The sequence below is a fragment of the Rhinoderma darwinii genome, chromosome 10 (genome assembly GCF_050947455.1).
Source record: "Rhinoderma darwinii isolate aRhiDar2 chromosome 10, aRhiDar2.hap1, whole genome shotgun sequence".
NCBI classification, from domain to species: domain Eukaryota; kingdom Metazoa; phylum Chordata; class Amphibia; order Anura; family Rhinodermatidae; genus Rhinoderma; species Rhinoderma darwinii.
Genome location: NC_134696.1, coordinates 88,189,095 through 88,201,919, shown reverse-complemented (window position 1 = coordinate 88,201,919; position 12,825 = coordinate 88,189,095). Strand labels below are relative to the sequence as shown.

Here is a 12,825-nt window from a genome sequence, read left to right as displayed (position 1 = left end):
TGCACTTTTTTGATAATGTGCTTGCTAAATGACATGACTCACAGCCCATTTTTTAGTAGGTATATTTGCTTTTTTGTAGGCCCACGCCAATTCATTATTGGGAGTTGGTTGGTCCATTAACCTGTGTGTATAATATATATTTTTAGTTATTAAAAGGATAACTTATAATATGACATTTCTGACCTATATCCCTTGCAGTTTCTACACTACAAACATGTGCACTTTAGTTTAGTATTGGTGCTTTCCGTTTTGCAGTGTGTCGGGCCGTGATACTGTGTCCTTTATATTTCTTTCCTATGTTTTACTTGTATGTGAATTTTACGTAAATATTTTTATATATATGTTTAATAAACTTGATTGTGTCTTTATATATACATTAAATATACATTGGGCGATATACCCTTTGGTTTGTTCTGCTGGTATATCTTTTGAAAGATGCCTGTGCTACCTTACGTGAGGACTTTTTGTAGGTTGTAAATGAGTTCTGTCTTTACTTAAAGCCGGATTATTATTACCTGGCTGTGGGAAAGGTTGATAAGATGGCACCAAGTAGGTCCTGTGCCATCGTCTCATAAAAATGTAATGCCGTGTGACCTCATCATCTAATGGTAGTCGGCTGCAGGGACATTTTGTCTACAGTGATGTAACATCCCATGGCAACTACTGGACAATGTGGTCATGTGACAATAAGTCACGGACGAAACATCATGCAGGATGGAGAGGTACGGGCGGTGGGGGACAGATGAAAAATTTTGACAGTATCTAACAAAGTTATTTATTTTTCCTTTTTAACAGTCCCCAAATCCCAGACAACCCTTTTAATTAGGTTCCTATGAAATTGCCTCTAGACAAGGAGTACAGAAAGAAGGGACATATGGCAAAAAAAAATATGGGATCCCTTCCTACTGTGTGGCACCACCCCTCCCATAACCCCCCCCCCCCTTCCACGCACATTACAACCAATCCTAAACTTAGCAGGCCACTGTAGGGACTGAATACGGGTACACTGCACCCAGGGGAATGGGTGTATGGAACCAAAATGCCCCCCCCCCCCCCGACTCAGGCGTTGATTCTAAAAACAGCACCTGCACTTGAGGTAAGCATGATTTGCAACTCAGCCCTACACAGGCAGGCGCACAAGAGGCTCAAGAGCAGCGCTCTCCGATCTTTGGCTCTCTCACTGTTGTAAAAACTACAACTCCCAGCATGCTCCTGAGGACATGGATTGATGTGGCTGCATTCTCTCTACAGCACTGCAGAGTATGTAGGGGCTATGAAAATAATGGGTAAATCTGTAATTTACGTTAAATTCCTTCCTCCTGACACTGAATTCCAGTGCTTAAATGTCTCTTCCCATCAGAGACATTTATGACATATCCACAGGATATGTCATAAATGTCAGATAGATGCGATTCCCAGCTCTGGGACCCGCACCTATCTCTAGAACGGGGCCCCCCTAAGCTCCGTTTTAGCTTTTTGTGCTCACGCTGCCTCCCGGCCAATTCCTGATTACATGGTTGGGACATTGTCGGGAGTTACGGAAACAGATTAACTCGCTAAGCTACGCTGTTTCCGTAAGTCCCATAAAACTGAATAGTAGTTACAGAAAAAGCGTAACTCGCATGCTAGAGCTGCTTCCGTAACTGCCATTCACTACTATGGGTGTCACGGAAACAACGTAGCTCAGCGAGTTACGCTGTTTCCGTAAGTCCCGACCATGTCCCAACCATGTAATCAGGAATTGGTCGGGAGGCAGCGTGAGCACTAAAAGCTCGAACGGGGTTCCCCGTTTTAGAGATAGGGTCGGGTCCCAGAGGTGGGACCCGTCTGTCTGACATTTATGACATATCCTGTGGATATGTCATAAATGTCCCTCATGGGAAAAACCCTTTAAAGGAATTGTCCGGTTTCAGCAAACTAATGTAATTTTTGTGTATATTTAAAAGTTATACAAATTTTCTATAAACTTTCTGTGTTCATTTCTACGGTTTTCAAGATTTCTGCTTGTTGTTATTCAGTAAGAACAAAATTCTGTCCATTGTCATGTGATGGACACACAGGTGCACGGCTCGTTACAGGGTCATGTGATGGATACACAGGTGCTGGGATTATTAGAAGACACAGCTCTGATATACTTACTGTAACGATCCCAGCACCTGTGTGTCCATCACATGACCATGGACAGAATTTTATCCACTGGAAGTAAATAATGAATGTTCCTACTGAATAACAACAAGCAGAGATCCTGAAAACGTGAGGAATTAATACAGAAAGTATATTAGAAAATTGTATAACTTCTAACTGTACAAAAAATAACATTCATTTGCTGAAACCGGACATTTCCTTTAACTATAATGTCTATAACTGGCAAACTGCATAAATGTCAAGCTGGAAGACCTCGTGAAAGATACTGCAATGCTGTGCAATGCAGTACACTACTACAGTACAGCAGTCATGCAGTATACAGCATCTACGACAAGGTCTACATCTACTATGGCCTATATCCCAAGAGTGTCCACAGATATGCAATGCATTAATATAGTATCTGCTAAAGAACATTTGCCACATTTTTGGGTTATTTTGATACTGGATTCCCACTAATAGAAGTTATTATATCAGTTATTTGCACAGAGCAACCAATCACAATGCAGCTTTCTTTTTTATCATAGCATTTAAGAAATGAAAGCTGAGCTCTGATTGGTTGCTATGGGTCACAAGGCCAGTATTTCTTTTAGAAAGTTTTGATAAATGATGTCGATAAACATTGTAGTAAAATGTACACAGACATCTGATTAGCTGTTATAGAAAACACAATTAGTCTTATCACTAAACCATTTTAAAGTACCTCCAGTTATACGTTATATGCGTCTTGTCAGAAGTTTAAAAGTGACGGTGGGAGGACCGGCATGAATGCGGCGGTCCGGTTGCTTAATCAACCGCAAAACTCTGACAGTCTCTCCTGCAAAGTTGGTGTAAAATTTTAACATGAAGGGACTCCGTGTGCGGCCATGTAGGGACCTTAAGGCTAGGACTACACGGCGACCTTGCCAATGACACAGGTTGCATGACCAAAGATTGCTTTCTTGCCCTGCCTGCATTGCAGGTAATTAAAGTCAATGTGGCCACATTGCCACCTCTGAACCTCCTGGATTCCTTGCAACTCTTGTGTCACGGTCAAATCGCGTGTGTCGCAACGAGGCCACATTGACTCTCATTAATTGCGATGCAGGCAGGGCGACACAGCGACCTTTTGCTGCACGACTGGTGTTGCGGCCAAAGTAAGGGTATGTTCACACACTGAGCCAAAAATGTCTGAAAATACGGAGCTGTTTTCAAGTGAAAACAGCACCTGATTTTCAGACGTTTCTTGAGCAACTCACGTTTTTCGCTGCGTTTTTCACGCCGTTTTTTCGGCCGCTAATGGAGCTGTTTTCAATAGAGTCTATGAGAAAACGGCTCCAAAAACGTCCCAAGAAGTGTCCTGCATATAATGTATATAAGTGTCCTGCACTTCTTTTGACGAGGCTGTAATTTTACGCGTCGTCTTTTGACAGCTGTCAAATGACGACGCGTAAATTACAGGTTGTCGGCACAGTACGTCGGCAAACCCATACAAATGAATGGCCAGATGTTTGCCGACGTATTGTAGCCGTATTTTCAGCCGTAAATCGAGGCATAATACGCCTTGTTTACGCCTGAAAATAGGTCGTGTGAACCCAGCCTCACTGTGTAGCCCTAACCTAATGGTTAGTGTGAGACTTATTGTAATATATTCTTCCACATTATGATATGTTAGATAACTCAATGTAGAAAAAAAGTGGAGAAGAATGAGACATGAGATCTCCAAGATGCGGAGATATTTTTATGACCCCCACATTGGAGGCGGTGAGTTACTTTATGTCATTCTGCTCTAATATGTGAGATTATTACATTTACATTACTAGAAAGCTCGCTCCGTCTCTCTCCTTACTGTACAGTCCTCGTTATCAAGAGGAAAGGATAAATTCACCTCACATTTGGTGTTTACACACAGACAGACGTATGCCCTTGTGTACTTATACAATACCATATATCTGCCGTAGACTGCCATTATAAAAACGGAAAGAATTCAGTATAGTTTTCCTTTGTATACAGTGGTATTGAAAAGTACAGCGATTTTCAACACAGTTGGGGCCCATATATCATAGTCAAACGTATGCCAAATGGTCACCCTTTTGCCATACGTTTACCCATTTAAAGTGGTATTACCATGTCAGACATTTATGGCATATCCACAGCATATGCCATAAATTTCATATAGATGCAGACCCTCATCTATCTCTAGAGCCCCTGACTCCTGCCTTGCCTTTTGCTGCTGCCACTGAGTAACGAGGTGGGTCATTTTTCAGGAGCGCGTTTTGCTACGCTGTTTCTAGAACTCCCATAAAAGTGAATGGGAGTTAGGGAATTAACGTAGCACAGCGAGCTATGCTATTTCCATAGCTCCTGGGTTCTGGAAACACTGTGGCTTGCTGTGCTACACTGTTTCCAAAACTTCCATTCACTTCTAAGGGAGTTCCAGAAAAAAATGAAGTAAAACGCGATCGCCTCTTTCCTGAAAACCCCCGGCTACCTCGTAACACATTGGCCGGTGCCCAGCGGCAGCAGGTAAAATGAGGGTCAGGGGGCGGGTGCGGGTCCAGGAGGTGGGACCTGTATCTATTGGGCATTTATGGCATATCCTGTGGATATGCCATAAATGTCTGAGATGACAATAACCTTTTTAGCCTATAGGTGTATACTTTAGTGTATGTTGGGAGATTTCACTAGTGTATAAGCCGAAAGTGCACCAACACGTGGTGTACATTTAGTCTTAGATCCATGAAATGTAATATGTAGATACAATCAGATATATATGTAGGTTACCATGTGTTTTTAGAAAACTGTCAGCAATGTCAAGCTTTATCCAGAGCTGAATGTGTGTCCGTCTTATCTGATAATTTTGTATATAATTAGAGAAGAAGTAAACAACATCTACGTTTTTTTTTACAGAAACTGCGCCACTCATGTGCATGGGTGTGTCTGGTATTGCACTTTAGCCCATGCTGACAGGTTTTGGTGTGTAACCATGTAAAAACCTGAACCTGAAGATGGAGATAAGAAGATTATCATGCTCCCCTTTGACGGATTGATTTAGTGGAGCTTTCGCCTGCAGCACTGACATGTGATCACTGTCCCTCATTAAGGCTATGTTCACATTCAAGTTTGGAGCCTCTGTCGCAAATTCCATCAGATTTGATCGAAATAATAGCGCTGCATGCAGTGCTATTCCTCTTATCAAAACGAAACCAGACGGACCCCAATATGGGGGTCAATGGGGACTGTCGGGCGTTGGTGGTATCCGTCGTACGACGGATCTGGCACTGCATTATGGTTTCCGTTATAATTAGAAGTCATGATGCAGACGTGAACAGAGAAAAACTGAAGAAGGACTCTGCAAGGAGTCAAGAGTTTTCGACATTGCAGGGCGGCTGGGAACCTCTCGGTGACCAACGTGTTCCCGCCATGTCAGTGCTGCAGGTATAGTTGAAGCAACTGTGCCAAAACTTGTATTTTGAGGTTTTGGATGTAGTTATATGTACATGGAAGGGGTGCAAGGTGGCGTCTTTAGTGCAATGCAGTGCTATGGTAATAATACAGGTCTTATATTCTCAGCAATAATGGAGCCCTTTCATGCTTAGTAAATAAAGGCCATTCTCCTGGGATGAAAGACTTGTTTGTGATCCATTTTCCCTATTTATTTCCTCGTAGCTTTCATTTCACAATGTAGAATCTGATGTTCTGTATATGTGAATTATTTATCTATCCATACATCCTACATAAACATGACATAAATAGTCTTGCTCCTCTGGCTATGGATGCGAATAAAGACCCTATAGAAATAATTGTGAAGTCAACATTATATGTTGACTTAAAGGGATTTTCCGCTTTGGAAAATCTGTTTTTGGTCTCACGATGATAAGCTAATCACAGTTTGTCTTACTAGTGGGATCCCCAGTGATCAGCTGGAATCTGTAGGGGAACTCTGTAGTAAGTGCTTAATTCCCCTGCAGCGCCACCGCAGGAGAAATGAAGCATTGCATAGTGACCATTAAAAGCAATGGACTGTCTGTGTAACGTATGGACATGCCGGGTCCTCCAGAGTGAGAGATGCTCTTTATAGTCGCTCTCCACTCTGACTAATAGATGAGGGTCCTAAATAGGGGGGGTCTTTCCTCACCATTCAAATTAGAAAATTGATTCTCTAAACCAGACAACCCCTTTTAAAGAGGTTTTTTTCTCCAAATTAGACTTGATGAACAGGTCTGTCATAAAAGTAAGTTCATTGGGGTCTCAAAGCAGGGACCCCCCCCCCCCCACACACACTCACCCTAAAAGTCTCTCTATAGAAATGAATGGGAGTTATAGAGACCCTGAAGAAGGGCTCTTGAGATTTCTGCACCTCTCCAGTGAGGGTTAGTGGGGGTCCCAGTTGCCGGACCCTACAGATAAAAGGTTTGATAGCACAAGTCTTAGTCTATAAGAAACCATAAGAACTGCAGCATTGGGTACTATTTGTATGTCTTCTCATTGTAGTGTAGCGTTGCTGAGTTTGTCAGTTGTCATTTTGGCGCAACGTCTTGCGACATCACAATGTATTATCTGTCTTTCTAGGCTCTGTTCACACTACCATTTTTCCCTTTCAGATATTCTACTTTTCTTTACTGCAAGAATAGCGTAGTCTACATCAATAATACCGGAACCCCAACAGAAACATTTAAAAAGGTTTCAGATCCATAAGGAATTCATTCGGAAACGGATCTGACACAGCTGCATTATGAAACCATGGCGCTACTCTGAACAGAGCCTTACATGGGACTGCAGATAAACTTACTGAATAAACTTGTTATTATGGCTCACAGTTCAATGACAAAGTCAGCTCTGCTACATCCGCCGTTGCTTGCTTTGTGATCCATCTGATGTGAGACATGTGATTGGTATATGACACTACACAGCTATGACCTATGTCTATGAATACAGTAATAAGGACCCCTGTGGCTCACATAATAGAGGCTTTCTTTGTATCCGGATATAACAATGTTCCTTGTTCAGCTCTCACTGTGACGTGTGGGAATGTGATATGTACAATAGCACCCATGTATAATTTATTACAGCGGTGCAAGTGAATAAAATATATTCAGGGCCGCATAAAAATCCATCTCTATCCACAATCAATACAGCTGCCTTGGATACATTTCTTGAGGCTGCTCCACTTCCTAGAGGCAATTTTCTCCCAGAGGTTTCTAACAAATGATCCATGGACAATTTAATGCCTTATATTTAGGGATACTGCAAATGAGAATGGCATTGTTTCTAGGGAAGGGACCATGACATAGCCCTGGTTATACTCTAGAAAATGATGTATAGCCTTGAATTGAATTCTGACCCCCACCCCCAATACTCAAGGTAATTAAAATCTGCCGCATGTGCCTGCAATATGCTATAGTAATGCAAATGGCATGGTAATGACCCCAAAACAACACGATTACTACTCCAAAGAGAGTGTCTACTGATTCCTGTCATTTTCTATCTGGAGCAAAAAGGATTTTTTTTCATTATAATACACAGATGTAGCAGTGCTGAACGTGTCGTCTGAGTCTCTGTTACATCATGGTAACCGGCTGAGATAATGTAGTCTGGATTACTTACAGTACTACATAAAATGACAAGGAAAAGCTCTACTGCATGGGATTAACTCATGTTGGGATAGATAGATAGATAGATAGATAGATAGATAGATAGATAGATAGATAGATAGATAGATAGATAGATAGATAGATAGATAGATAGATAGATAGATAGATAGATAGATAGATAGATAGATAGATAGATAGATATGAGATAGATAGATAGATAGATAGATAGATAGATAGATAGATAGATAGATAGATAGATAGATAGATAGATAGATAGATAGATAGATAGATAGATAGATAGATAGATAGATAGATATGAGATAGATGATAGATAGATAGATAGATAGATAGATAGATAGATAGATAGATAGATAGATAGATAGATAGATAGATAGATAGATAGATAGATAGATAGATAGATGATAGATAGATAGATAGATAGATAGATAGATAGATAGATAGATAGATAGATAGATAGATAGATAGATAGATAGATAGATAGATAGATACTGTAGATATAAGAGAGATCGATGATAGATAGATGATAGATAGATAGATAGATAGATAGATAGATAGATAGATAGATAGATAGATAGATAGATAGATAGATAGATAGATAGATAGATAGATAGATAGATAGATACTGTAGATATAAGAGAGATCGATGATAGATAGATAGATAGATAGATAGATAGATAGATAGATAGATAGATAGATAGATAGATAGATAGATAGATAGATAGATAGATAGATAGATAGATAGATAGATAGATAGATAGATAGATAGATACTGTAGATAATAGATAGATAGATAGATAGATAGATAGATAGATAGATAGATAGATAGATAGATAGATAGATAGATAGATAGATAGATAGATAGATAGATAGATAGATAGATAGATAGATAGATAGATAGATAGATAGATACCATAGATATTAGATATAAGATAGATAGATACCATAGATAGATAGATAGATAGATAGATAGATAGATAGATAGATAGATAGATAGATAGATAGATCGATGATAGATAGATAGATAGATAGATAGATAGATAGATAGATAGATAGATAGATAGATAGATAGATAGATAGATAGATAGATAGATAGATAGATAGATAGATAGATATGAGATAGATAGATAGATAGATAGATAGATAGATAGATAGATAGATAGATAGATAGATAGATAGATAGATAGATAGATAGATAGATAGATAGATAGATCGATGATAGATAGATAGATAGATAGATAGATAGATAGATAGATAGATAGATAGATAGATAGATAGATAGATAGATAGATAGATAGATAGATAGATAGATAGATAGATAGATAGATAGATAGACAAATTAATAGCATTTATGGCATTGAAATTGAATTCTAATTTAATTTCCTGACATAGCAGTGATGAATTTGCAACTTCACTTTCTTTTGTGCATGGCGATAACTTAGCGAGTTAGGATAATGTTGTTTACCTGCAGTCCTATGGAAAACCACTCCGAACGCATTGTGGTATCTTAATGAGTTGTGCCGAATGACAACCTTACAACTGCTAAATTGACAAACTCATCGCTGCTACATCTATAATATCCAATATTTATTATTTTATAGCGCTTTATACTAGAATGTTTGCTCTGTATGGAGGATGTGCATATTCTGGCTCTGTTCTATGGAACGCTGCGTTTCTCATCCTTTACCAGGCGCAGGGCTCTGGGATAACATGGATAACCTTAAAAGGAGCTGTATTTGCAGAGCCTGTGAATTGTAGCACTGCAGTTTTGCTTCAGCACCGCGGACAGCTCACAGACGCATTGCTGAACAGCTCCCAAGCTGGGAGATAACTACCATAACACATCCCATGTCTCAAAGATCAGGCCTTAAAGGGGCAGTACACCTAAACGACAAAGAGAATCCAACCAAAGAGCTGCTGATATCAGTCACACCTATGGATGTAAATATTCCGGGAGGATCTCAGAACTGGAGATAAAGTTGTGAACATGGCATTTTTTTAAGGTCTTCCTGAAATTAAGCCCTGAAATGGCTGATAACATGGAACAATAGATTGCATTCATGGAGATGTGATAGACTTTAGGTTTGAGCGGCGGCACATGTGTATACGTTGTGCTGTTATGGCTCACACGATCATTGCGAAAATAAAAATACCTATTTTAATGTGCGCCAAAGCTTTAGACGCCACCTGATTTACTAAGACTTCCACGCACGTCTGCGTCCTTAGCTAATAATACAGGGAATAGACAGCTAGTGCTTCTGTGCATTGATTACATACTGACATGTTTTATTAAAGCCCAGTTCTATTATCCTTCATTTTTTGCTCTTAAATTGTGATTTAGTCTTTTGCCCTTAAATGCGTTTTTAATTCTTCTGCCGGATGATTATTTATGCCTAGTGCTATGGATTTTAATCATTTCACGGTTTACAGTATAAGACAATAGATAATTAATCTGAAGAGAAAGCAGGAGGTGGGGGCTGGGGGGAATCTGCAGAGTTAGCTGAAATTCTTGCTGCAGTTTCTCACTTCTTTGAAAGAAGTGCGCACCCTAGTGTTGACAGCTGGGAACTGCATGTATTCTCTCCATTTCTACTATAGCATGACTTCTTGTATAAGGCAGTTATAATCAACTAGGAAGACATACAGCTGACCTTTTACATCATTCCTGCAGGCAAATAAGATTTGAAGAATATTATTATTCAAAATTGATTCCCATATGGCAAGGTATATGGCATTATAAATGGCTGAGTGCTGTCCGGTTGACATGGGTGAGAATAGGTCACCATGTTTCTTTCAATAAGGAAGATACACTGGCATATAATGTGTCCCTTTAAGCTTGTGGTTACTTGATCACATTAGAGGAGTTTTTTAAATGTCTGGCTCTACTTCAGGAGAAGGACACAAATCTAATTGTCAGGGGAAATAGCCATGGCCCAGTTGTGTCTTACAATAAACTCAGCAAAAACTGAAATTAATAGAGACATGCTAATCCAAGTATTTCCCTTTACTGCATAGGCCAGCCTAGATTTTATACACTTATCATATACCTAGTAGAAGCCAATTGTTATTAGATATCAGTGCTCAGACAGACAGCCATTTCATTGGGACTTTATTGCATGTGGACCATTTTACAATCTTTGTTAGCCTCCACTGCAGTGCAGATCCCCAGCATAGCCCCCCTCCTCCCCACTAGCTTCCTAGTAGTATCCACATTGTACTTTGCTGCTGCAGTTCATGCACATAATTCTATGTGTCCCTCACAGCCTATATACTGCTAGATATTGACAATCAAGCATCACTTATTGTACTGATCATGCATTAAAGCTGCAGAATTTAAGAGCCATGTATAGGATTAATTAGGAAACTTTGATATTCTGAATATTCCAATTAAACAGCGCCATCTACTGTACGTCGGTGGAACGGCAATTTTTTTTTACAAATGTTGCAAATGGAAGCAAATCTCAAAAGGCGAATGAATGATATGCAATGGCATTAGTACATACAAAGGAGTGGGATACATTACCCTGGCAGCTTTGGAAGAGTAAGGGTCCTCAAAGAGAGCCCAAACTTTTGGCTGGCACCTCTTCCACCAGTTCAGCTTTCTCCCATCTTCTTGGAGACAGAGTCTTTTCAGATCCCCATCTTCCTCCTCCTCAGTGGGCTCAGGGGCCTCAAAACTATCCAGAGCCTCCTCAGCATCTCTGTGCTGCCTGTAGTTCATCCAGCAGCAAGCCTCCACATCTGTCTCATCAATCCCCCAAAAAGCCAATTCTTCCTCATAGAGGGGTCCGCAGACATCTGCAGGGCAATGCAGCTTGCCAGTCCTATAGTAGTTCAAGACAGAAGCGAAGACTTGAGGATGCCTATCGAAGAAGAACTCATCAGTCTTGGGGTCATAGTCAAAGTTGCTGAAGGCATCAGGCTCCGTGAGCCAGGAAAGCCTGGTTCCCGGCAAGGTTTTGAGGGTACTCCTGTAGGTCTCATGCCTGATGCCACCAACATTAATGACAATCTTGTCGCTGTCCTCGTTTTTGCCCATATCTCCTTTTAAACATGACTTGGAAGGAGGCTTGTTACCAGACTTGCGCCCGCGGAAGGAGGAAACACAAACTGAGCTGATCATAAGTGCCCTGGATGCTTTTTTTTATTTTCCTCCTCTTTTTTTTTTTTTCCTGGAGAAATCCGCAAGTAGAGATCAGGTTTCACTAGGACATCGAATCATGTGGCTTCAATGTAGAAGCGTCATCACCCTCAGCTTCAGCACCAACACAATCCAACCACCCCCCTCTCCCTCACTCTCTGCACCCCCCTCCCCAAAAAGAAGAGACTTATACTGAAAGCTGCAAGAAGGGTCCAGCTAGAGTCAGTTCTTCATATAGACTCTCTATAGAAAAATACATGTATCTCTGGATAGGTCCTAGAGGTCTACAAGGGGTCTTGGAAGACTAAGGAAGGACATTGGATGGAGACTTTGTCCACAGATGGATTTGCTTCTGCTTGGAAATCTGTAACAGGAAACAGGTTTATTTTATTACTATTATTTTGCAACAATAGTATCTCATCATGCTCCTCATCAGGTCTTCATCTCATTTCCCTATGTGAAGATATACATGTCTGCTCTCTGGACCTTTACACCTGCAGACATCATTCATATTATGGGCTTTTTGTAGATGTATGGGTGGTCGGGTCGGACTTTTATGGTGTTTTATTTGTGGTCTATCATGATCGTCATTTACTTTAATTGTCCATCAAAGTTTGGTGCATGATCAATCAATATGATAATACTATATTTAGATGAGTTTTTAGGGTTAATTGCTTCTATTGCTGTGATTTGATGTTTAATGGGATGGTAATTTGTGATCCCTCCTTATCTAGGGTGTATAGTGGAGCTGAGTGTTATGAGCCGCAGTTCCACATATTAGGACATCTAATGGGGCAGCTCTGGGGCTGTGCAGTCAGGTAGTAAAGGCTGAGTGGGCATTTTCTTGCTTGATCAATATGCTGAACACTAATAAGGTAAGCGATCCTGTGGCTCTCCACTATAATTACATGGTTTCCAGGACAAGCTCCTGTATATCATGTGCTGCTGGAC

The 12,825-nt window shown here is 40.3% G+C and overlaps 1 protein-coding gene across 6 annotated transcripts in view; it reads right to left on the bottom strand.

Annotated features, from left to right (window-relative positions):
• The window catches only part of LOC142662173 (voltage-gated potassium channel KCNC1-like), a 100,626-nt gene extending 88,611 nt beyond the window's left edge, over nucleotides 1–12,015 (bottom strand). For all 6 annotated transcript variants that reach the window (XM_075840199.1, XM_075840198.1, XM_075840195.1 and 3 more), the window contains exon 1: nucleotides 11,257–12,015. In XM_075840199.1, coding sequence (XP_075696314.1) covers nucleotides 11,257–11,856 — 600 coding nt within the window. In that variant the 5' untranslated portion in view covers nucleotides 11,857–12,015. The remainder of the gene's footprint in view (nucleotides 1–11,256) is intronic.
• Nucleotides 12,016–12,825: the final 810 nt, after the last annotated feature.